At 42.8% G+C, this 27,450-nt stretch overlaps 1 protein-coding gene across 1 annotated transcript in view; it reads right to left on the bottom strand.

Annotated features, from left to right (window-relative positions):
- Positions 1 to 27,450, bottom strand: part of cep120 (centrosomal protein 120) — a 143,599-nt gene that overhangs the window by 10,143 nt on the left and 106,006 nt on the right. Inside the window, exons 12-15 of the mRNA XM_085967909.1 lie at positions 24,742 to 24,834; positions 15,996 to 16,157; positions 13,584 to 13,706; positions 1,302 to 1,400 (exon numbers count right to left, since the gene is read on the bottom strand). Coding sequence (XP_085824035.1) covers positions 1,302 to 1,400; positions 13,584 to 13,706; positions 15,996 to 16,157; positions 24,742 to 24,834 — 477 coding nt within the window. The remainder of the gene's footprint in view (positions 1 to 1,301; positions 1,401 to 13,583; positions 13,707 to 15,995; positions 16,158 to 24,741; positions 24,835 to 27,450) is intronic.

Below are 27,450 nucleotides of genomic sequence, written 5' to 3'. Positions count from 1 at the left end.
ACAGAACAGGGTGATGAAATGGTGACGAGATAATATTTGTGGACCAAGTGTGTGCCGTACATTAGATTTTTAATTCTATTGATGCAAGGTACAGTAAAAGCCCCTTACTGTCCCACTATATTGACGTGACTGCAAATTTACACTGAAATGACAAAAAGAACACTTTCTCCCCCCTCCTCTCCTGAAGACATCAACTGCTTGCTTGGGTTGTGTACCACAGGCATCATTCATCCTTTACTACTTTACTCAAGTGTCTGTTACGCTCTTATGCAAGAGTCTTGGAGTCTTGACATTTATATTGGTAGCATACTCAACCACGAGGGAGGTTAAATCACAGCTGAAGCAATCTTGTCATTTTTGATGTTCACATGCATGGAAAACCCATAGGTATTGCTATGCAGCTACAAGAAGTGATAATCCCAGAGAGGTGAGGCCGAATGTAGCTTGTCTACGGCCACCTTGGCTGAGGTAGCTAACTCAGCACAAACTGGCTATGCAGTGTAAATCCACTGACCCAGAGTAGCACATCTTTCACTTAAAATGACGAAGAAAAGTCATGAAAACTATTAGATACAGAAAGGTTTATATATAGCCACCGTTTTTAATATCAGAATGTTGTGATGTCCACAAACTAAGTCTTGAATACTTCAGTAGCTGAAAGGTCTAAACATTTGCTAGAGATATGAAGTACAACCTCACAAAACATTGATTATCTAAGAAAAACATTTTTTGTTGCAGAGAAAATTTGTAAAATCCATGACTTTTTAAAAAAACGAATAAATGAACACATTTTTCTAGAATTTATTAATGTAAACCTATTCTAAAGCATTTCAGTCTCTGCAGAATATATACTGCTACAGTTAACACCAAGAACACTCCAGTTGAATGCCGAATCCTCAAGGCCACCTTCATAAATGACTTCCTACGGCAGCAATTCAAAATTGAATCTCAAACACAATATTTATTTCTCAATTATTATATACAGTGCTAATCAGTTTACAATGTAATCGTTACATGCAGCTCTGTTGGGAGCAGAAAAATAGATTATAGCTATTTTGTTTGTATAAAATAAGGCAGACTTCATTAAAAAAAAAGCAAGGAAGTTACCTAAAATATTCATATAAAAAAAGTTAATACTGCATCAAAAAGGATAATCTTGCCACAAATGCAATACTGACAATTTTGGTGGCAGCTTTCACAATTCAAACAGATCTTTTTGCTTTGAAACATGGAACTTAGAAATGATCACTTAAGCCACAATTTACATCCGTCATCTTTGAAAGGACCAAGAGGTGCATTACCTGTTTTAGCCGAGCTAACTCTTTCAAGGCTCGCCCCCACTGCTGCTTATAATGCAGCTTGGATTTTGTGGCAGATTCCAATTTCCTCTCAAATTCCACCTAATGAAAAAGGTCAAAGGTTGAAATAATAAAGCTGATGTTGTGATATTGTCACTAAAAAAACTATTTTTGTCTTCAGAAAGGAGACCTTAATATTCCATGTAAATATTATGGAAGAATCAGCATTCTGGCATAAATGGGATAGTTCCTTTTTTAAAAACTACTTTTGCACAGCATCCACTTCAGAAGTAATGAATTTCGTGTAACTTCAGACAGCTGAAATAAACATTTTAGTCAGTAAAGCAAAATAACTAGAAGCAGATGCATTTATACTTGGAGTCTCCAAATGTTAACATTCTAGATTAGTAAAAGTTTATTTCAATAGCTTATAAAGTTGAAAAACACTATTAGAAATCTGCTGAAATGGGAACTTTAACAGAAAATTGAAGGGGACTGCAATATTTTGACCTCATTAAGGCTGGGGTTCCTGGATATAAATTAAGCTGGGTGGGAAAGATCAATGATGGGTAAATGTGATCAGCTTTTTCTTAGTTTTCATCTTTGGACATTTTTTGGGGGTTAAAAGTGGAGATAAATAAAACAAAGTCTTTGGAACAGCTACCACTAGAGTACATTAAATTTGGCCTGAACGGAACTGCAGCAGAAGCCTAAAGGTGGCTGGATGCCTTCTTTTTGTCAGTTTGCTCACAAATTTAATTAAATCAACCATACAAATATATTGCTTAATGCATTTCAAAATATTTCTACACTAAATTTGTTGAAAAGATGAGACGTGGCACTGCTATTAATTGAAACAGTAAACAAAATCACAATCATAGGTACAATACTGAAGAAATAAATGACTAGTCCTGAGAACAAGTCCATTCCCTCCTACAAAATACCAGATTACTTTAAGATGTGCAGGTAGAAAACCATTCATGTATCTCCTTTGGGGCTGAAACAACCCTTCTCTCCACCACCACCACAAATCTATCACGGCGGATAGCGATAGGTCATTGCTAGAGTAAAATGAGGCAGTAGTGGACATACTTGATAGGATAAAAATTGATAAAGGAGGTATTGGAAAGGCTGGCTGTACTTAAAGTAGATAAATCACCAGGAGCGGATGGGATGCATCCTAAGATGTAGAGGAAATTGAGGGAGGAAATCACGGAGGTACTGGCCATAATATTCGAATCCTCCTTAGATACGGGGGTGGTGCCAGAGGACTGGAGAATTGCAAATGTTACACCATTGTTCAAAAAAAGGGTGTAAAGATAAACCCAGCAACTACAGGCCAGTCAGTTTGACCTGGGTAGTGGGGAAGCTTTTCGAAACAGTAATCAGGGACAAAATTATCACTTGGACAAGCGTGGATTAATTAAGGAAAGCCAGCATGGATTTGTTAAAGGCAAATCGTGTTTAACTAACTTGATTGAGTTCTTTGATGAGGTAACAGAGAGGGTTGATGAGGGTAATGCAGTTAACGTAGTGTACATAGATTTCCAAAAGGCGTTCGACAAAGGCCACATAATAGGCTTGCCAGCAAAGTTGAAGCCCATGGAATAAAAGGGACAGTGGCAGCATGGATACGAAATTGGCTAAGTGATAGGAAACAGAGAGCAGTGGTGAACGGTTGTTTTTTGGACTGGAGGAAGGTATACGGTGGTGTTCCCCAGGGGTCGGTTCTAGGACCACTGCTTTTCTTGATATATATTAATGACTTGGATGTGGGTGTACAGGGCACAATTTCAAAATTTGCAGATGACACAAAACTTGGAAGTATAGTGAACAGTGAGGAGGATAGTGATAGACTTCAGGAAGACAGACAGGCTGATGAAATGGGTGGACACGTGACAGATGAAATGTAACACAGAAAAGTGTGAAGTGATACATTTTGGTAGAAAGAAAGAATGAGGAGAGGACATATAAACTAAATGGTACAATCCTGAAGGGGGTGCATGAACAGAAACACCTGGGGGTATGTGTGCACAATCATTGAAGGTGGCAGGGCAGGTTGAGAAAGCAGTTAAAAAGGCTTAAGGGATCCTGGGCTTCATAAATAGAGGCATAGAATATAAAAGTGTGGAAATTATGAACAACCTGTATAAAACACTGGTTCGGCCTCAACTGGAGTAGGGTGTCCAATTCTGGGCACCACACTTTAGGAAGGATGTGAAGGCCTTAGAGAGGGTGCAGAAAAAATTTACAAGAATGATTCCAGGAATGAGGGACGTCAGTTACGTTGACAGACTGGAGAAGCTGGGATTGTTCTCCTTGGAGCAGAGAAGATTGAGAGAGATTTGATAAAGGTGTTCAAAATCATGAGGGATCTGGAGAGTAGATAGAGGGAAACTATTCCCATTGGCAGAAGTGTCGAGAACCAGAGGACACAGATTTAAGGTGATTGGCAAAAGAACCAAAGGCGACATAAGGAAAATCTTTTTTACTCAGCGAGTGGTTAAGATCTGGAATGTTCAGCCTGAAAGGGTGGTGGGAACAGATTCAATCACAGCTTTCAAAAGGGAGTTGGATAAGTATTTGAAGGAAATAAATTTGCAGGGCTACGGGGAAAGGGCAGAGGAGCGGGACTAGCTGAAGTGCTCGTGCAGAGAGCCGGCATGGGCTCGACGGTCCGAATGGCCGCCTTCCATGCTGTAACCATTCAATGATTCTATGAAATAGTTAAGAGTAGATGAAGCCTTCAATTCACTTAATTTTCTTCATCTACAATGGGTAGCAATATTTTATAGGAATGCATGTAACTTGAAAATTGTTGTGTCGGTACCTTTCTACCTAGACACAATTTAGGACTCAGAACTCAGAGATTCAAACATGAAGTGCTTTATTGGAAGGAAAGGAAGTTCTGGATAGTTCCGAACAAAGAGAGCTAAACTTAACAGAACACCCAACCATTTATCTCATGTGACAGCGCCACCACAGGTGGGAGGAGAACACACAATAAAACACACAATACATAACATTTCCTCCCCTCTTAAATGGAAGGTCCACATTATTCCTCAACAGGTAAGTTACGTTCAATGCACTCAACGAACCTAGGGTAGAGGTAGACTGCCTCAACCTGACTTTACCCTGGGGTTTATTCTGCCCCAGTCTTGTGGGTAAGTCACTAAGCCTACAGATCCAAGCATCTTGGAGGCCGCCGCTCTCTGACAGGATACTGGCGGTCATCGCGGGCTTCCACAGCAGTAGGCATTGACACAGGCCTGGATGGAGAAGGTGCCTGTGTCAGTCGAAAGTCAGGAGTTTGCACAGGTCGAACAGTCTCTTTGACTTCCTGTGTTGGAGAAGAGCACTGTGGCAAAGGATGCTGGTTTGCAGTATCACAGAAACATAGAAGACAGGAGCAGGAGTAGGCCATTCGGCCCTTCGAGCCTGCTCTGCCATTCAATGAGATCATGGCTGATCATCCAAATTCAGTACCCTGTCCCTGCCTTCTCCCCATATCCCTTGATCCCTTTAGCCTCAAGAAATATATCCAACTCTTTCTTGAATATATTTAATGAACTGGCCTCCACCGCCCTCTGTGGCAGAGAATTCCACAGGTTCACCACTCTCTGGGTGAAGAAATTCCTCATTTCAGTCCTAAATGGCTTACCCCTTATCCTTAGACTATGACCCCTGGTTCTGGACTCCCCAGCCATCAGAAACATCCTTTCTGCATCTAGTCTGTCCAGACCTGACAGAATTTTATAGGTTTCGATGAGATCCCCTCTCAATCTTCTAAACCCCAGTGAGTATAAGCCCAATTGACACAATCTCTCCTCGTACGTCATTCCTGCCATCCCAGGTATCAGCCTGGTGAACCTTCGCTGCACTCCCTCCATGGCAAGAACGTCCTTCCTCAGGTAAGGTGACCAAAACTGCACACAATACTCAAGGTGTGGTCTCACCAAGGCCCTGTACAACTGCAGCAAGACATCCTTGTTCTTGTACTCAAACCCTCTTGCTACGAAGGCCAACATACCATTTGCCTTCTTAACCGCCTGCTGCACCTGCATGCTTACCTTCAGCGACTGGTGCACAAGAACACCCAGGTCTCTTTGCACTTCCCCTTCTCCCAACCTATTGCCATTCAAATAATAATCTGCCTTCCTGTTTTTGCCACCAAAGTGGATAACCTCACATTTATCCACATTATAGTGCATTTGCCATGTTTCTGCCCAATCACCCAACCTGTCCAAATCGTACTGGAGTTTCATGACATCCTCCTCACAGCATACCCTCCCACCCAGCTTTGTGTCATCTGCAAATTTGGAGATATTACATCCAATTCCCTCGTCCAGATCATTAATATATATTGTGAACAGCTGGGGTCCTAGGACCGATCCTTGCGGCACCTCACTAGTCGCTGCCTGCCACTCGGAAAACGACCCGTTTATTCCAACTCTTGGCTTTCTGTCCGCCAACCAGTTCTCTATCCAAGTCAATACCTTGCCCCCAATCCCATGTGCCTTAATTTTGCACGCTAACCTCTTATGCGGGACCTTATCGAAAGCCTTCTGAAAGTCCAAATACACCACATCCACTGGTTCTCCCTTATCTATTTTACCAGTTACATCCTCAAAAAATTCCAGTAGATTAGTCAAGCATGATTTACCTTTTGTAAATCCATGTTGACTTTGTCCGATCCTGTCACTGCTTTCCAAGTGCTCTGCTATTACATCTTTTATAATGGACTCTAGCATTTTCCCCACTGCCGATGTCAGGCTTACCGGTCTATAATTCCCCGCTTTTTCTCTGCCACCTTTTTTGAATAGTGGGGTAACATTAGCTACCCTCCAATCCATGGGTACTGTTCCAGAGTCTATCGAGTTCTGGAAGATGACCAGCAATGCATCTACTATTTCCAGGGCCACTTCCTTAAGTACCCTGGGATGTAGATTATCAGGCCCTGGGGATTTATCGGCCTTCAGTCCCATCAATTTTCCTAACACCATTTCCCTACAAATACTGATTTCTTTCAGTTCCACCCTTTCATCAGACCCTATGTTCCGCGGTATTTCTGGGAGGTTATTTGTGTCCTCCTTTGTGAAGACAGAACCAAAATATGTATTTAGTTGGTCTGCCATTTCTTTGCTCCCCATTATAAATTCCCCCGATTCTGACTGCAAAGGACCTACGCTTGACTTCACCAATCTTTTTCTCTTCACATATCTATAAAAGCTTTTACAGTCAGTTTTATTTAAATTGAGGACCCTAGTTTCTGAGTCAACTACTTCATTCTCCATCTTAATGAAGAATTCGATCATATTATGATCGCTCCGACCCAAGGGGCCTCGTACAACAAGATTGCTAATTAATCCTTTCTCGTTACATAATACCCAGTCTAAGATGGCCTGATCTCTGGTTGGTTCCTCGACATATTGGTCCAGGAAACCATCCCGTAAACACTCCAGGAATTCCTCCTCCACAGTATTGTTACTAATTTGGTTAGCCCAATCTATATGTAGATTAGTCACCCATGATGACTGCTGTGCCCTTATTGCACGCTTCTTTAATTTCCCTTTTAATGCTATCCCCAACCTCCGCCTTACTGTTTGGAGGTCTATATACCACTCCCACTAATGTTTTTTCCCCCTTAGTATTTCTCAATTCTACCCATACAGATTCCACCTCATCAGAGCTAATATCCTTCATTACAATTGTGTTAATCCCTTCTTTAACCAGTAATGCTACCCCTCCTCCCTTTCCTTTTTGCCTATCTTTCCCGAATATCGAATACCCCTGGATGTTGAGTTCCCAGTCTTGGCCGTCCTTGAGCCACGTTTCCGTAATCCCAACCAAATCATATTCGTTTACCTCTATTTGCGCAGCCAATTCATCCACCTTATTACAAATGCTCCTCGCATTAAGACACAAAGCCTTCACGCTTGTTTTTTTAACGCTCTTAGACCTATTAGAATTATTATTTACTGTGGCCACGTTTCATCCGGAAACAGTTCAAGCCAACCAGCCGTTGGAGCCTCTGTGGCTGTCTCTGCTCCTAGCAAGTTGATCTGTGTGTCTTCTCCAGACGACGTCCTCAGCAGTCTCAACCGTGTAAGACACAGGGCCCGTCTGCGCGATCACCGTAGCAGGAACCCAATTCGGTCCAGTGTTGTAGTTTCGAGCTAGGATGTGCTCTCCCGGATGAAACCGTCTCTCCTTGGCTCTTTTCTCTCTCTTTTCAACTTGAGCTTGTTGTTGATGATGGACAACCGGCTCTGCCCTTGGAAGTTTGAGTAAGTCAAAACTTGTCCGCAACTGCCTCTTCATCATGAGCAAAGCGGGGGAAGTTTTGGTTGTGGCATGCGGCTCGTTCCTGTAGGACAACAGGAAGCTGTTCAGACGTTGGTGGATTGAGCCCTGACCTTGCGGTGCCTTCAAGGCGTGCTTCAAAGTTTGCACGAACCTTTCTGCCGGGCCGTTAGTAGAGGGATGATAGGGCGCATGACCTAACGTGTTGGACACCATTCACATGCAGGAAGGTTGCAAACTCCTGTGAGACAAATTATGGACCGTTGTCACTTACGAGTTGTTCCGGTGAGCCAGAACGGCTGAACATCTCACCAAGTTTCTCAATTGTTTTCTCTGCCGTGGTAGACCTCATCACAGCGACCTCCGGCCACTTGCTACGAGCGTCTACAACCACCATAAACATCATCTCTTCGAAAGGACCGGCGAAGTCCACATGTACTCGCTGCCACACTTCTGCAGGCCAATCCCAGGGGTGTAGGGTTGCCAGCTGTGGAACATTCCGGACCCTTTGGCATGGGGAACATGTTTTGGCTTTCTCCTCAATATTCCCATCGAGACCTGGCCACCAGAAGTAGCTTCTTGCCATTTCCTTCATCCGAACATCCCACTGTGGCCTGTATGAAGTTGTTGCAGTATAGGTTCCCTCAGCGGTGGCGGAATGATGACACGGCGTCCCCAAAGAAGACAACCTGCCTGGACGGGGAGCTCATTTCTTTTTGAAACTTAAGGTTTCAAACTAGGAGAATCTCCTATAGCTCTCCCTCGAATGACATCGTCCATTACCTCAGACAGGACTGGCTCGTTGCGGGTATACCTTCGCACCTGAACTGCAGTGACAGGTGCTCCCTCCACTTGTCTAAAGTAGAAGATGTCTATCTGACGAGGCTCTGGGGGAGTAACAGGCAAGGGTAGCCTCGAGAGACCGTCTGTGTTGCCATGCAAGTCTGATTTGCGATATTTGATGTCGTATGTGTGTCCTGAAAACAGTAAAGCCCACCTCTGCATCCTGCTTGCAGCAAGAGACGGAATTCCGGTGTGGTGCCCGAAGATTGAAGTCAGTGGACGGTGGTCCATCAGGAGTGTGAACCTTCTCCCAAACAGGTACTGATGAAATTTTCGAATTCCAAAAACGATTCCCAAGGCCTCGCGCTCGATCTGCGCAGTTACTCTTGGCCTTGTTCAAGGTGCGTGATGCGAAGGCGATAGGTTTCTCTTCACCCGAAGGCATGATGTGGGATATGACTGCTCCCACACCATATGGTGATGCATCACATGCTAGCTGCACGGGTAGCTTTGGGTCGAAGTGTGTCAGGACCTCCGATTTCAGCAATGCTTTCTTCGCTTGGGCGAAAGCTTCGTTGCACAGTTCAGTCCATTTCCATGTTTTGCCTTGACATAACAACTGATGTAACGGCTTCAGCAATGTTGCTAAGTCTGGAATAAACTTCCCATAGCAGTTAAGTAGCCCCAGAAATGAACGTAACTGGCTCACATTCTGGGGCCTCCACGATCGCCTTGACCTTTGACAGCGCCTTATGCAGGCCAGTAGCGTCAATCACATGCCCCAGGTACTCAACTGAAGACTGAAAGAATTCACAATTGTCTTTACGAACTCTGAGTCCGTACTCTTTCAGTCGCTGTAGTGTCGCATCCAAGTTCAGAAGATGATCCTCCTCATTTGTCCCAGTGACAAGGATGTCGTCCAGGTAGCACTGGACTCCTGGCAGTCCACTCAAAATCTGATCAATTGCCCTTTGGAATAAAGCAGGGGCCGACGTAATTCCAAATGGAAGGCGGCAGTACCTGTATAGCCCCTTGTGTGTCACAATTGTCAGCAGCTCCTTTGATTTGTCATCGACATGCATTTGTAGATAAGCCTGGCATAAGTCTATTTTGCTGAACTTTTGCCCTCCGGCCAGGCCCATAAAAAGATCAATGAGGGGAAGAGGGTACTGTTCCGCAGACAGCACCGGGTTAATAGTCACTTTAAAATCCCCGCAGATTCGAACAGATCCATCCTTTTTCAGGACAGGAACAATGGGTGTGGCCCATTTGCTCACGCTCACAGGCTCCAGGACTCCATTCTCGACTAAGGCCTCCAAGTTAGCCTCAACTATTGGCCTAATTGCATAGGGTACAGGTCGGGCTTTGTGAAACTTCGGCTTGCTGTCAGGTTTAATGTCCAGTCTCACGCTGATCTTTTTCATGCTCCCAAGTTCCCCATTGAAGAGTTCTGCATGTTTGTTTAACACTGCAGTCAGACCTGACTCCCCTTTTGACATCATGCGGACTGCAGGCCAGTCCAGTGTGATTTTCTCTAGCCACACATGTCCCAGTAGCGATGGCTAATTTCCCTTTACCACATATAGTGGCAGTTTTGCAGTCTGTCCGTTCAATTTAACTGTCACCTCAATGACGCCTCTCATGGCCACAGGTTCGCCGGTATACGTCTTTCAGCATGTTTGTTGGCTGAAGGGCAAGGTGCTTTAGCATTTTGTTGTAGACAGTGTCTGAAACAAGGGACACAGCCGCGCCTGTGTCCACCTCCATCCGTACGGACTGTCCCTCCACCAGTGGTGGCACCCAGTAGCCATTTGAATCACCTGCAACCGTCAGTATGTGCACCTCTTCCTCCTCAGAGGTGTCGCTCCCCTCTGTTTTGCTTGTTCCATCATACTGCACTGAATGAACACTCTTTTTCCTCTCTTGTCCAAATACAGACATTTTGCTTCCATGCTTCCCAGCTCTGTCTGTTCTTTTTTTACCTCTACAGGCGCGTTCAATGTGACCCTTTTTGCCACAATTTCGGCATTCCAGCTCCGTACACCAGCAGTCATTAGCGTGATGGCCCGTTTTCCCACAGCGGTAACATGTGCTATTCCGCGCACCTTTAGGCTCAGACGACACCTTGTGAACTCTCCCTGTTGCACTCAACTGGTGAGCCTCTTTTTCCGCCATCTCCATGGAGACACTAACTTCAATGGCCTTTTCAAGAGTAAGGTTGTCCTCAGTAAGAAGGCGCTTCTGTGTGGCTGCATTTTGCAGACCACACACAAGTCTGTCTCTAATGGTGTCATTCAGCACCTCCTTGAACTGGCAGTGTTCCAACAACCTTTTTAAAGCAGCAATAAACATCGTCACTGATTCCCCCTCCTCTTGATTCCGTTTGTGAAATCTAAATCTCTCAGCAATAACCAGAGGTTTTGGTGAAAAATGTGCTCCAAGGATTTCCACTAGTTGCTTATGTTTTAGTTCCTGGCTTATCTGGCTGCACGAGGCTGCGAAGTAAATTGAATGTCTTCGGCCCGATTACACTCAAAAAGGTAGGCACGACCTTTTCATTTGCCACCGCATTCGCCAATACAAAATAGTCAAAACGTTCAGTATATGTGCTTCATTGCTCCACATTTTCATCAAAATCACCGATGTTTCCTAATATAGTAGCCATCTCACGTTTCAAATTAAATTTTCTGTTTACTCACTGCACCCGTAACGTACGCAGATTCATCCGCTCCTCGTTGCCACTTTTGTGTCGGTACCTTTCTACCTAGACACAATTTAGGACTCAGAACTCAGAGATTCAAACATGAAGTGCTTTATTGGAAGGAAAGGAAGTTCTGGAAAGTTCCGAACAAAGAGAGCTAAACTTAACAGAGCACACCCAACCATTTATCTCCTGTGACAGCGCCACCACAGGTGGGAGGAGAACACAAAATACATAACAAAAATGGAGCCACAAATATAAACTGAACAGATGAAGTTCTATAATGTCACTTGATAAAATATGAAATATAATTACACTATGCCTCAAAGCACAAACTATCTGTAAAACAAATACAAAATCAAAACATAAATTGAAACTTAATTATATAAAGTTGAATATATCCTTCTAAAATTAGGGAATTTTCATTCCTCGATCAAGATTTTATTACTGGCAGAAGTGAACACATTTTTAATTTGTCTCTACAATGCATAATTAAAGGAGAACCTAAAGGGAAATATTAATGATTAACATAGATTTCCCTCATCATTGCTCACAGGTAGCCTGGGGTTCACACTCTAATTTTTACTATGGCCTACATGGAGGTGCTGGAATTGCTGTTCCCATTCTGAAGCAGCTTGCCCATTCTGGTCCAGACTCAGATGGTGGCAACATTTCCTCAAGTGGATCAGAGAGTCTTAACTAATGAAGAAGTAAACTGACCGCTATGCCTGGAGTGAGTTTTAATCTTGGGCTTAGTATGCTTTCCTGTCAGAACAGGACCTGTGTCCAGAGTCATACTGGAAACTTTACATCAATATGTATTTGAAACTACTTTGCATCATTCTGAAGGTGGTAGAATAAGTGCAGCCTTATATTGGTGTTCCGCTTCTGTCAGAAGTACTGATCACATCGAGGAACAAAAACCACAGACATGCACTAGAGAAGGATGTCATACGTGTAATGTCTCAAAAATATTGTGTAAGTAGGATTGAGTCAAGAGCAGCTATAGGATGCGAGCAAAGCATATAGCTGAGGCTGGAGAGAGGGGAGGCCAATAACTGGTAGAAGAATCAATGATTGCTCCTGAAGAAATAGGACAGCAGGATACAGGGCAGGTTGGGGAATTAACATTTTCATGCCACAAGTTCATAAAATGGCAGGAGTTGGTTGGGTGGGGGGGGGGGGGAAGGAAAACTATCCTGGTATCTAAAAGCTTCATTGTAGAAACGTGGGTTCCTAACTAAAAGACTGAGTTCTACTCAGGCAATCAAACAAAATGAACTTTAATGAAACAAACAGGCTTTAACGAGAAACTGCAGGATAACATCGAATGTAGGTCTGCTCTCTCTGGAGGCTCCACGAGGACTGCCACTGCAGTCCTGTGGCTGACGTCATGACGTTTTCCCACCAGTGGGGGATCGCGTGATGAACGGCATGACGTCATCACGTTTTAGCCGTGCTGTTAAAGCAACCACACACTGTACAGTTAAACAGCATAAATAAAGATACAGACTCAGACTGTAGCTAACATGTTGTTAAAGGAATTATGTACAAACGATCTGAGTCCTTTGGTGGCTCCGCCACATCACATTTTTGTTTTGAGGGATATGATCTGTTTCTTTATAAATGTGGAATTTTTGAGAGTGAAACACACTACATATTTGGATTGCCTAAAATTTCACACAGTTTAATAAGTAACCAATCAGCATGCTTCATTCCCCTACAAGCAAGACACCTTTCCATACTTTACAGACATGTCAGACAAGCGGCAGATGCAAAAAAGGTGTTTAAATAAGCAAATAATATGGCTTACCAAGTCTTTTAGCCCTAGATACCAACAAAATGCATTTGCTATGCAAGAGAAAAAATATATTTTGGAACTTGCTTAAACATAAATGGAAATTTAATATACTTCATACTGAGTCACTGTTAAATTGCAGCTACTTGGAAGAAAATAGCTACTTTGCTTACATGATCTGCTTTGCAAATCTGGCACTTGCGAATAACCTACACCTGAAATGTAGTGCAATAATTTCCAAAGAAAAAATGTTTCATGACTCCAGTTTCACATTGTTAGTGAAAATGAAAGAGCTATTAAAAAGGTCACTACAGATTCTATATCTTCTACTTAAAGTGGAGTGAAAACCAGTATCCTTACATTCATCCCCATGAAGTGTTCCTTTGTATCACTAAAATTTCAAGTCAATGTATCTAGATTTTATTCTCCAGGGAGATGAGATTGAATGACTAAGAATGTAAGCACAGAAATGTCTGATCAGTTGCTGTTACTTTAGTCATTTCCTATCCAGCTTGTCTCACCAAGAAATGGCATTTTGCAGAAGCAATTTAGTTCAATAGAACATCCTAAAAAAACATTTTTGAAGTTTAAGTTACCAAGTCCCTTTAAAAAAGGCACAAAATATGGGCTTGTTAAAGATTTCCAAGTTCAGTCTGTGAACAAAAATATAATATATTGTAGACATCCAAATGCATTCTACCTTTTCAAGAGTTAAAAGATTGATCTCTGACTGAAGTCGAATTTCAGGTTTGCTGCTCTGCTGCTCCTTGTACTGATGGAACTCTTTTTCAAGCAGTTTGTACTTCTGTTCTGCTTCATGGAGCTAGATAGAATTCATGGAAGGGGGAAAAAAAAATCTTTCAAGAAACTAAAGGAAGTCAGCTTATCCTTTTGACACTAAACAGATGGCCTAAAAATTCACATTCAAAATAAATGGACTTTTAACTCAACTAAAGTACATACAGACTAACAGCAAGCAATCTGAACACCGATCAAGCTCTGGTTTAAAAATAGGTGAATAATTTAATTGTTTACATCCTGCTGACAATGCAGGCGAGGACACAAAGCAGCGACACATAACTGGCTAATCCTTCTACAGCAGATCATTATTTATCCATCTATTCAGCTAACACTTTTTGTTGGTTTACACAATATTACCATCATTTTTTAACGTTTATGCTGTACAATATCCAAGTGTAACTTAATCAAACAGACCAGCTGATATACTGAGAACACAGCTTTTAGAATGTTACTCTTCTGGGGAAAATGAAAAACTGTTCTTCAGCCAACAGTTGAGCAATAATTTAAGAAGTGAAGCACGAGGATTTTATTGATTAATGACTTAATGCTGAACAACTCTGACCTAATAATATACATGACGAATTCCAGAAAAGAACCTGTTTTTGAACTCTTGGCGGTAGTTTAAAAACGAAAGTTGAAATTAACACACAGTTTGCAGAGATAAAAATCTAAGTTGGTGGAAAAAGTATCAGCAATTTAGCAACCATTGAAATATATCTGAATACAATCCAAAACAATAGATCATCTAACAAATGTATTATCATGGTTAGCATGTTACCCAAATATGTGCAGCAGAATTATATATAAAAAAAAATGTAGTTAGTTACAAACCACACTTTTTCCACATTTGCAGCAAGCACTATGTAACTGCATTTGCTAATTATGAAACCCAGAATGGAAGAAGAGCATTTGGATTCAGTTCAAAACAGTCAGAAGCTGCTTTAACATTCAAAAAAGTACTTGGTGAGTAGTCTGACATTTTATTACCAAATGTCAAAATGCCACAAAATAAACTGACAGTCAAGACAAGAAATGAAAATGTTACCAAGGCTAAGGCAGCTCAAATTTAACCTAATCGCGGGTGCATTCAACCTAGATACCAGAAGCATAAGCGAGGGCACCATAAGACCCTACATTCTAACTGCACAAGACAACAATCTGGTCACACAAAGCCCATATAATAGCAAATACACTGGAAGAGAGGCTTCTGACCTGGTAAATGAGCAACAGTGTAAGGCTCCGATCCAACAAACAAATTACAATTTTTTTTAATGGTATTTATTGTTAATTGGATTAGAATGTTATTGCTTCACATAGTAATTCCCTCAGTTTTTGCTAACTACATTGTAGCAGAGAGTGCTCCTGACAACTACATAGTAAAGCCCTCTAACCCTTTATAGATTTTTGTACAGTAGGTTACCCAATCTGCTTTTAATCAGTTGCCTTGTGGGTCAGGTGAAGTCTGTACAATGCCTTAAATAAGAACTTGAGATGAAGGTGAAGAAAATAATTTAATTTTTGTTCCACATTAGGACATCAGAACTCCTTTGCTCTTCTAATTGTGGCATGGGATCTTATACATCCACCTGAGCAGGCGGAGGGCGCCTTGAACAAAAACTAAAAGCACCATGAAAATTCAGTGCGCCCTCAGTACTGCACCGAGCTATCAGCCTAGATTGTGAGCTCAAATCGTGGAGTGGGACTTGAACCTATGATCTTCTGACTAGCAAGTGTGCTACCTCCAAGCCAAGATGATACTGAACCTGCAGAAAGTTGATTTCTTAGATGAGAAATGTTAATGACCGCACTATGTACAAATGTACAACTAAGTTCTGACTTTAAGATCAGATATTGGTATAAAAGTAGTCTGAATATTTTTGAATGCATCTATAAACCATGTCATGGGATGGAATGCTGAATGTACTCTGGTAGTCTAAGTTTTAACCTTTCACTAAAAAGGCATTGAAGATGGGAAAGGCTTGGGGAGTATCAGACAGTGGACATCTGACACCATGCTGTTGACATCAAGCTACATACTCAGCTGATGAGCAACTGAAACCTTCCAGAGAGATATGAATAAATAAGGACAAAGCAATGGCAAATTCAATTTAAAAGTGGAAATATGCAAGAAAGAATGCACCCTTGTACCATTACTAAAAATAATACCCATCAGTATGACAAAATTCAAATTGTATGCTTGATTGACAAGAAAGATGAGCACAATAAAATATGAACTGATCATGACTTAGAATTACTATCGCCATAAAAACTTACCTTATTTTTGCCTTTGATGAGCAATCATTTTTCTTACCTGCTGCTGTATGCGTAACTTATCCTCTTCCAACTGATTCAACTTCAACCTTTCCAATTCCACATGACGGACAGAATCTTCGGTGCAGCGTCTTGTGGTGTCTTGCATTTCTCGCAAGCTCCGATCGTGATCATCTTGTAACTCTTTCCTCAGCCTCTGGAGCTTTATACAGAATAAATTCATTCTTTTATTTTGAAAACACTTACATAAAATGACAAACAAGAGAATGTATAAAACATTTAGAACGCAGTACCTTATTCATACATCATCCGACTGGTTATGTAAACTGTCTTTGCAAAGTACAAAAGGATTCAACTTACAAACCCAGATTCTAAATGTTGTAGGCTAGGGGTTCTCAATATTTTTGCTACTGAGGCCCCCTTCCAGTGTTACAAAAATTCTATGGAACTCCTGTAACACAACACAAATTAATTACACAATTAAACATATATATTTATTATTATTTTTGCTTTACTTGTATCCTAGATCATCCTCTGTATTATGACCCGGTTCAGTACATTCATCTTAGCCCCAGGACAATGCTGGAGGAGTTCCTCAGGGCAGTGTCCATCAATGACCATCGCCGATGATTGTACCGTGTTCAGTTCCATTCGCAACTCCTCAGATAATGAAGCAGTCCATGCCTGCATGTAGCAAAACCTGGTCAACATTCAGGCTTGGGCTGATAAGTGGCAAGTAACACTATGCCACACAAGTGCCAGGCAATGACCATCTCCAACAAGAGAGTCAACCCACCTCCCCTTGACATTCAACATTACCATCATTAAATTCCCCCACCATCAACAGCCTGGGGGGGGGGGGTCACCATTGATCAGAAACTTCACTGGACCAGCAACATAGATAATGCGACAATAAGAGCAGGCCAGAGGCTGGGTATTCTGCAGCCAGTGTCTCACCTCCTGACACCCCAAAGCCTTTCCACCATCTACAAGGCACAAGTCAGGAGTGTGATGGAATACTCTGCACTTGCCTGGATGAGTGCAGCTTCAACAACACTCAAGAAGCTAGTCAGCATCCAGAACAAAGCAGCTCGCTTGATTGGCACCCCATCCACCACCGGCAAACCGTGGCTGCAGAGTGTACCATCTACAACATGCATTACAGCAACTCGCCACGGCTTCTTCAACATCACCTCCCAAACCCACGACCTCTACCATTGAGAAGAAAAATGGCAGCAGGCGCATGGGAACACCATCACCTCCAAGTTCCACACTGTCCTGACTTGGAAATATATCGCCGTTCCTTCATCGTCGCTGGGTCAAAACCCTGGAACTCCCTACCCAACAGCAATATGGGAGTACCTTCACCACACGACTGCAGTGATTCAGGAAGGTGGCTCACCACCACCTTCATGAGGGCAATGAGGGATGGGCAATAAATGCTGGCCTTGCCAGTGACGCCCACATCCCATGAATGAATTTTAAAAAAGAAACATTCCCCTGGGGTTTATGATCCAGTTCAGTACATTCCCCTGGAGTTTATATCCTGGGCCATCCCCCATATTATGACCTGGTTCAGTACATTCCCTGGGGTTTATATCCCAGACCATCACCTGTATTATGACCCGGTTCACTGAATTACCCAGGAGCTGATGCGGACAGTAATCTGCCCTCCGTGTCCCTGCTGGTGCCGATTTAATAGACTAAACGCTGTCCTGTGAAACTGAAAGTAAATGACTGTAGAGCCTGGAACAGAATCACAGCTGGTAAAATAGGGCTGATGAGTGAACAGAGATTGGTCCTGCTCTCTGCCAAGTTACAAACTGTCAAGTGTTACACGGTCACCTGCGCTGTCAGAACCTTGTTCTGAATAGAGCAGAGTTCACTCAGTAACAGAGCGCGACCCCTGTAACTCTGGGAACAACCCCGTTTCTTATAGTCACAGATCAGCCCGCGCCACTGTCACAAGAGGCAAACTGACCCGCCACTGGGAATCCCCGGATTAACGTCAGGAAGCAACACTGCTCTCCCTGCTATCATCCAAGACTTACTTTTGGCGGACCCCTTGAAACCAGGGGGCCATGGAACCCCAGTTGCGAACCCGTGCGGTGGGGTATATTGGTTCCTATTCTCTTCTCCCCAAATAAAAACACTATCATGTAGGAGAAATGGCCTTAGAATTGCTCTAAATGTGTCCTCAAAATGGAATCAGTAGTTAAGACTGAATGCTGGGAAAGGAAAGAACTAGCTGCTAATTAAACCACATTGGCTTAAACTAACAAAACATTCCTGGTTAGTTTGTGACATTCTTGCTGATTTCTTTGATAATCAAGAAAAGGTTAATTAATTCACTCAGTAGCTTTTGTGGATGCTGATGAGAGGTTGATTGTGCAAATACTACAGCTTGTGACTTTAACGTAATGGGCCAGAAATTCGGGTCCAAATGCGTGAGTACGGTCTGGGTACTCACGCATCTGGCCGGATGAAATGCCGGCGTTCAGGAAACACCGTGCATGCGGGAAACGCCGGCATTTCCAGTCCTCTGAACGAAGGGGTTCAGAGGCACAGCGCGCGCGACTGCACAGGCAGCGCGTGCGCAGTGAAATTCCCTTTTTTTTTTCCCCCAGAGTTGCACGTGTGTAAAGGCCTCCGGTTTTTACGCGAGGAAAACACAAGTGTAAGTACTTCGTTTTACAGGTAAGTGGGCTTTTAGTACAATTTAGAATTTTTTTTCCCCCACAGGTGTGTTATTTTTAAAGAATTTACAGTAAGGTAAGTTTAGTTTTAGCCCCGATTTTTTATAAAAATTTTTTTTTCAAATTTTAAAATTATTGTTTAAAATAGTTTTTCATAGTTATTTATGGTTCATTTAAGTATTGCAATGTTTTTTAAAATTTTCTTTCAGGTTTAAGTAGTGTTTTGGGGCCAGCAGTTTTCATGAGTTCGACAGCTCTCACTGTCAAACTTATGAATGAACTTCTGCAACCTCCCATTGGTTGCCCAGTGCCCACGTGATCCCAGTCGGCTCATCGCACTAAGTACGCCGCTGGGTCACGCACGCACAGCGCGGCAGGACCTCAAGCTGACCAGTGAGGGGAAATGCATTGCGGGCCAGGGTTTAAATGTCAGCGCGCCGGGTAAGTGCTCATTGGGGGCTTGCACGCGCGGCAAGCACCCGACCCGAATTTCTGGGCCAACAAAACATTCCAAGGTGCTTTACAAGAGCGTTATCTAACAAAATTTGACACCGAGCCACAAAAGGAGATATTAGGATAGGTGACCAAAAGCTTGGTCAGAGGTAGGTTTTAAAGGGTATCTTAAAAAGGAGGTAGAGAGGCAGAGAAGTTTAGGGAAGGAATTCCAGACTTCAGGGCCTAGGCCTGAAGACACAGCTGCCAGTGGTGGAGTGATGAAATCAGGGATGCGCAAGAGGCCAGAATTGGAGGATTGTAAGGCTGGTGGAGTTTAGAGATAGGGAGAGGGGGGAGACCATGGAGGGATTTGAAAACAAGGATGAAAATTTGAGAGACAGTGCCAGACCTATGTAGGCCGGCAAGCCCAGGGGCGATGGGTGAACAGGACTTGGTGAGAGCTAGGATACAGGCAGCAGAGCTAATATATTCCGAACTGGTTAATGCACAACAGAATGAAAAAGCAAATTATTATTTAAATGGAGTGAGACTACAAAATGCTGCAGTACAGAGGGATCTGGGGTTCCTAGTACATGAAACACAAAAAGTTAGCATGCAGGTACAGCAAGTAATTAGGAAGGCTAATGGAATGTTGGCCTTCATTGCAAGGGGTATGGAGTATAAAAGCAGGGAAGTTTTGATGAAACTTTACAGGGAGCTGGTGAGACCACACCTGGAGTACTGCTTACAGTTGTGGTCTCCATATTTAAGGAAGGATATACTTGCATTGGAGGCAATGCAGAGAAGGTTCACTAGGTTGATTCCTGGGATGAAGGGGTTGATATATGACGAAAGGTGAGCCTATACGCATTGGAGTTCAGAAGAATGAGAGGTGATCTTATTGAAACATATCAGATTTCGAGTGGAATTGACAGGGTGGATGTTGAGAGAATGTTTCCTCTAGTGGGGTTATCTAGAACTAGGGGACATAGTTTCAGAATACGGGGTTGCCCATTTTAAACGGAGATGAGAAGGAATTTCTTCTCTCAGAGGGTCGTGAATCTTTGGAATTCTCTACCCCAGAGAGCTGTGGAGGCTGGGTCATTGAATATATTCAAGGCGGAGATTGACAGACATTTGAACTACAAGGGAGTCAAGGGGTACGGGGAGAGCGGGAAAAATTATGTCGAGGCCAAGATTGGATCAGCCATGAGCTTATTGAATGGCGGAGCAGGCTCGAGGGGCCGACTGGCCTACTCCTGCTTATGTTCTTAGTTCAGCAAGACAAATTTAGGCAGCAGTAACTCTTAGCCATGGACTGGGTTGCAAACCCCAGATTGATCCTTGGCAAGGAGGAAAGGTGAAGGTGTTATGTATTCATCTCGTGCTCTTGATGAATACACTTGCCAGTATATTAATTCAAGTGTTCTTGGTGATTTGCTTAATATACCATTCATGCATTCGGAGACCCCAGGCCTGTAACTTACCTACCTCCCTATAGCTTCACCATGACAGTTCAGCAGGAGGCAGCCTTGCAGCTAACCATACAGGTTGTGTTAATTTGCTGTATTCATATAATTGCATTTTCCAAGACCAACAGACTGAACAGAATTCCAATTTTGAAATGTAATTTCAGTGTGATTAGTATTGAAAAACTGTCTATGAGCTATTGATAACAGAGCTATAGGAAATTCTCTCCAAACTTGAAACAGAAGCCATGTAGTCATTTATCAAAAAAGAAATGCTGAAGCTGAAACGTATGAAGACTTTGGTTTTTTTCCCCATGAAATTAGGCTTTTGACATTACAAATTTTGGAAGAAAAGTGCTTTCTTGCTGAATGTAATTCCTAAATTTTGCATTTATCATCTCAAATTGAAAGTAATTTTTACAGAGATAAGGAATAAACTGGTCATTTTTGGGTTGGCAGGCTGTAACTAGTAGGGTACCACAAGGATCAGTGCTTGGGTCTCAGCTATTTACAATCTATATCAATGACTTGGATACATTACACTCGGTTCCCTCATCTAAGTTTACTGACAGTACAAAGCTAGGTGGGAAAGTAAGCTGTGAGGAGGACGCAGAGAGCTGCAAAGAGGTATAGACAGGTTAAGTGAGTGGGCAAGAACATGGCAAATGGAGTATAATGTGGAGGAATGTGAAGTTATCCACTTTGGTGGGAAAAGCAGAGTATTTTTTAAATGGTGAGAGATTGGGAAATACAAAAAGAAGATACTGCAGATGCTGGAAATCTGAAATAAAAACAGAAAATGCTGGAGAAACTCAGCAGGTCAGGCAGCATCTGTGGAGAGAGAAACAGAGTTAACATTTCAGGTCAATGACCTTTCGTCAGAACTCCCCTGCTCTTTAAATTGTGCTTTGAGATTGGGAAATGTTGGTTTTCAGAGGGACCTGAAATCACTGAAAGTTAACATGCAAGTACAGCAAGTAATTAGGAAAGAAAATAGTAGGTTAGCCTTCATTACAAAAGGACTGGAATACAAGAGTCAGGAAGTCTTACTGTAATTATTTAGGGCCTTGGTGAGACCACACCTGGAGTACTGTGTACAGTTTTGCTGTCCTTACCCAAGGATATACTTGCCTTAGAGGGAGTGCAATGAAGGTTCACTAGACTGATTCCTGGGATGGGGGAATTGTCCTATGAGAAGAGATTGAGTAGACTAGGCCTATATTCCCTAGAGTTCAGAAGAATGAGAGAAAATATCATTGAAATGTATAAAATTCTTAAGGGGCTTGATGGGGTAGATGCTGGAAAGATGTTTCCCTTGGCTGGGGAGTCTAGAACTAGGGTCACAGTCTCAGAATAAGGGATCGGTCATTTCAGACTGAGATGAGGAGACATTTCTTCACTCAAAAGGTTGTGAATCTTTGGAATTCTCTACCCCAGAGGGCTATGGATGCTCAGTCGTTGAGTACATTCAAGACAGAGATCGATAGGTTTTTGGACAGTAAGGGAACCAAGGTATATGGGGATAGCGCGGGAAGGTGGAGGTCAGGTAGAAGATAAGCCATGATCTTACTTAATGGCAGAGCAGGCTCGAAGGGCTGAATGGCCTACTCCTGCTCCCATTTCTTTTGTTCTTAAACACATAACCATATTTAATGATTCACCAGACAATTGCAGCATGAGAATAGGGAATGGAAACAATCCTATTTGAAATAACCTTCAATTATAGCGCAGATAGCCAACTTAATTATGATTTGCTTTTAACCAATTGAGATGCTAAACTGAAACCCTGTTTGCCTACTCAAGAGGCTGCAAAAGATCTCAAAGCACAATTTAAAGAGCAGGGGAGTTTCCCAGTATCTCATCTGGCCTACATTTAACCCTGAACCAATGGCACCAAAAACATATTAACTAGTCATTATTTTATTGCTGCTCGGGAGACCGTGCTGTGTGCAAATTGGCTTCCATGTTTGCCTAACTAACAACAATGACTACACTTCAAAAATAATTCATTGGCTGTGAAGCATTTTGGGACATTAAGAATGTGAAATGCATTATATAAATAAGACACTACTATCGTCAACTTCTTCATCATCACCATCTTGTCACCACTGACCAGCCTGATCAAGTAGTTAAGCAGCTGGAAAAGTGGCTCACTTTATGACCCTTCAAAGCCACTCCACCACCTAAAAGACTCAAGTCAGGAGTGCGATGGAATACTCCTCAATTGTCTGTATGGCCCAGGTGCAACAACACTTAAGAACTTCATCATCATCCAGGACAGAGCAGTTCATTTGATTGGTGCCTCATCACTAAACTCAGTATCCATTCCTTTCACCACCAGCACACTGTGGCTGCAGTATGTACTGTCTACAGCATGGATTGCAATACCTCACCAAGTTCACTTCAACAACACCTCCCAGCCCTATGGAGAAGGGCAAAAGAGGAACAGCCATGGGAACATCATCTTCCAGGCCTTCTGCAACTCACACACCATCCTGACTTGGACATAGACTGCCATTCTTCCATCGCTGGGTCAGTATCCTGGAATTCCCTACCCAACACTAGCAAGGATTGCAGTGATTCAAAAAGGCCCACCAGCAGCTACAGGAGAATAGAGGGATGGGCAATAACTACCACCTTGACAGCAATGCCCAATTCCCAAGAACAAAAACCTTTTCAAGTCTTTCTTTTAAAGTATCAAATTAAGTTATGATATTATTATGGTAGCAGGACATTTAGAAAATCATAATATAGTCAAGCAGAGTCAGAATGGTTTTATGAAAGGGAAATCATGTTTGACAAATTTGCTGGAGTTCTGAGGATATAACGAGCAGGGTGGATAAAGGGGAACCAGTAGATGTCGTGTATTTGGATTTCTAGAAGGCATTCGATAAGGTGCCACATAAAAGGTTACTGCACAAGATAAGAGCTCACGGGGTTGGGGGTAATATATTAGCATGGATAGAGGATTGGCTAACTAACAGGAGAGAGTCGGGATAAATGGGTCATTTTCAGGTTGGCAAACTGTAACTAGTGGGGTGCTGCAGGAATCAGTGCTGGGGCCTCAACTATTTACAATCTATATTAATGACTTGGATGAAGGGACCGATTGTAATGTAGCCAAATTTGCCGATGATCCAAAGACAGGTGGGAAAGCAAATTGTGTGGAGGACGCAAAGAATCTCCAAAGGGATATAGATAGGCTAAGTGAGTGGGCAAAAATCTGGCAGATGGAGTATAATGTGGGAAAATGCGAGGTAATCCACTTTGATATGATAAATAAAAAAGCAAATTCTTATTTAAATGGGGAGAGATTACAAAATGCTGAGGTACAGAGGGATATGGGGGTCCTTGTACATGAATCACAAAAAGTTAGCATGCAGGTACAGCAAGTAATTAGGAAGGCAAATGGAATGTTGGCCTTTATTGCAAATGGAATGGAGTATAAAAGTAGGGAAGTCCTGTTACAACTGTACAGGGCGGCGTTGAGACCACACCTGGAGTACTGCGTACAGTTTTGGTCTCCTTATTTAAGGAAGGATATACTTATATTGGAGGCAGTTCAGAGAAGGTTCACGAGGTTGATTCTGGAGATGAAGGGGTTGTCTTATGAAGAAAGGTTGAGCAGGTTGGGCCTATGCTCATTGGAGTTTAGAAGAATGAGAGGGGATCTTATTGAAACATATAAGATTCTGAAGCGGCTTGACAGGGTAGATGCAGAGAGGATGTTTCCCCTCGTGGGGAAATCTAGAACTCGGGGGCATAAGTTCAGAGTAAGGGGGCACCCATTTAAAACGGAAATGAGGAATTTCTTCTCTCAGAGGGCCGTGAATCTTTGGAATTCTCTTCCCCAGAGAGCTGTGGAGGCTGGGTCATTAAATATATTTAAGGTGGAGATAGGCAGATTTTTGAAAGGTAATGGAGTCAAGAGTTATGGGGAGCAGGCAGGGAAGTGGGGTTGAGGCGAAGATCAGATCAGCCATGATCTTATTGAATGGCAGAGCAGGCTCGAGGGGCCAAATGACCTACTCCTGCTCCTACGTCTTATGTTCTTATGTTACACTGCATCTATGAAGTAAAAGGTCATACCATGTTCATAAAGCAGCTAGAAAGATTTCAACTAAAACAAAGGTTAAATTATTTTACAACTTTCAGTATTGTAAAAATACATTTTAAACACAATTACCTCTAGTTCCCCATTAGCAAGCTGCCGCTCCCTTTTTTCCAAATCTGCCAATGTTTTTTGTAGTTGTTCCTCAAGCACAGCATATTCAACCACCTGTCATCAATGGCAAAAAAAATGCAAATGTGAAGTTCCTTTCCAGTACAATATATGTAATTTGCAAAAGTGTACAAGTCGTATCTAGACAAGTGGTTCTCCACCTTTCAACCCCCCCCCTAAAAAAAGACAAAAGCCTCATTTATATTAAAGCGATATACTACTTCATAATCCAAGCAAAACAAGGGGCGGGGGGGAAGAAGGGAGGGTAAAAAAGATAGTGTTGAGATTTGTTAAAAAAGGGACAGGTTTGTTGATCTTAATGCATCATCTTCCCATTTTTAAACTTGCTCATTACTAGCACTTGTAACCTATGTTCCCTCTAAGGGAGCGCACCGATACGCAAGGTCCCGCGCACTTAAATTCGCAGTGAGCTGGGGGTGGGGAAAAACGACCCAATATTCAATTAGCGGGAAAAAGTCATAGCGCTGAAAGAATGGCCCAGGAACCTCTCAGAGCTAATCCGAATTGGAACGGCGTTTGGCAAGAGCCCTGGAACCTGGCCTGTGTTGTCTCAGACAGCCATTGACTAATGGCGGCCGCAGTACCCACAATTCGGTGCCCCAGCAACCTATCTATCCACCGTGCTGATTTCCGCGGTGATTTGTCACGATGCAGTCTCAAAAGTATTGGATTTAGTGGAAGAAACCGCGAAAAGGATCGGGGGAGGCACTGGAGCAGCAATTTAATGCCGCCGGGCCCGCCAGCTCTGATTCGGTACCTAAGGCACGCACTCTGTGTTGCGGAGGCCTGTGCTTGCCCTCGCTTAGTTTCCTGGACCCCCATCGCGCATGCTCAGCACAGACAGGCAGTCTCCGGCCACAGTTTGAACCAACATGCCATGGGAGCCGATCGGAGAAAGTTGAGGACCTCAATGTATGCTTTTTAATCTTAAATTAGACCGCTGTCCTACAAGCGCGTTTGCTCCCATGGAACGTGGTTTTGGGTGCACTTCAATGGAAAAGTGGTGGTATAACCGAAACGATAATGGAGGGTACTAAAGGCGTAAAGCATGAATATCGTACAGGTTTATGTTAGCACTGAGTGCATATTAACTCGTTTTAGTTTCTCACCACCTCGCAACAAATGTTGGAAACAAAGATATTGCTAATATCTGGTGTAATAAGAAAACTTAACAGAATAAATCATTTGGTTCATTAAGTGTTTTCCTTCTACCAACAATATCCAGTCTATTTGTTTTTGAGGTGAGACGTTAAATCTGCTCCTGTGGTTCAAACGGATTAACAAGGGACAGCCAGCACAGATCTGTTAAAGGCAAATCGTGTCTGACTAACCTGATTGAGGTAGAATGGGATTTGAGAGACTTTGACCAGAATGTATATTGAAGTGAGGTTCTTTTTCTCCAAACCGTGACATAATGGCCATCTTGATGGTTTAACTGCTAATCAATTTAATCTTGTTACAAAAGAACAGAAGATGACCTGGACAACCGTAGATAGTTAATGTGACCTTGCTAATAGTTGCTAACGTGTTCTGGCCAATCTGCCAGTAACACCTCCTCACATGGGATGAGTCCCGACCAGTCTGTTTCGTCCTACTCCACCATTGCCCCGGTTAATCTCCAATATTAGCATATCCTAATCGAACAATGACCCGGAGATGTTAACAAATTTGATGGGAGACCTGACAGGGCAAATTCTAACATGAGACATGTGTAATATAGTTTTTGTAAGAGCAGTGACCTGTTGAGATTAAATATAGCTACTAATGACATTTATAAACTAAAAAAACTGTTTTCATGATTGTTAAGAGTTTGTCTGATTGCCTCATGATTTGAGACAGTGGGTGGCAATAATGCATTATTGTATATATGCTTTTAAGTGGTTGCTGTAGCAGTAAAATTTGCCCACGGACAAAAAAAAAAAATCACACAAAGGTTTTGTGGCCCGCTCGGCCAGCATTTATTGCCCACTGTAGTGTCCGAGGATCAATAATACTCAGACTGCAGGAGAACAATAAAACAGGTATTTACTGAACAGAGAGTAATTCAAGACTGAAGTACAGAAGCCTGCTATGGCTTTATATACAGGGGTGGTCACTGCCGGTACTGCAGCATAGAATCAGTTCTTCTCTTAAAGGTACATACACAACACCCACCCCCAATTGCCCTCGAGAAGGTGGTGGTGAGCTGCCTTCTTGAACTGCTGCAGCCCACTGCTGCGGCATAATCTTAGAATAAGGGGCTGCCCTTTCAAAACTGAGATGAGGAGAAACTTCTTCACTCAGAGGGTAGTAAATCTATGGAATTTGCTACCTCAGAGAGCTGTGGAAGCTGCGACATTAAATAAATTTAAAACGGAGATAGACAGTTTCCTAGCTGATAAGGGAATAAGGGGTTACGGGGAGAGGGCAGGGGAGTGGACGTGAGTCTAAGTTCGGATCAGCCATGATCCTATTGAATGGCGGAGCAGGCCCGAGGGGCCGTATGGCCTACTCCTACTTATGTTCTTATGTGGTGAAGGTACTCCCACAGTGCTGTTAGGTAGGGAGTTCCAGGATTTCGACCCAGCGATGCTGAAGGATCTGCGATATACTTCTAAGTCAGGATGGTGTGTGACTTGGAGGAGACCATGGAGGTGGTGGCGTTCGCATGCG

This window comes from Somniosus microcephalus, chromosome 1 (genome assembly GCF_052327205.1).
Source record: "Somniosus microcephalus isolate GS21.2 chromosome 1, FLI_Smic_1.0, whole genome shotgun sequence".
Classification (NCBI taxonomy): domain Eukaryota; kingdom Metazoa; phylum Chordata; class Chondrichthyes; order Squaliformes; family Somniosidae; genus Somniosus; species Somniosus microcephalus.
The sequence above is the reverse complement of the archived record's forward strand: the minus strand, read 5'-3'. Positions and strand labels throughout refer to the sequence as shown.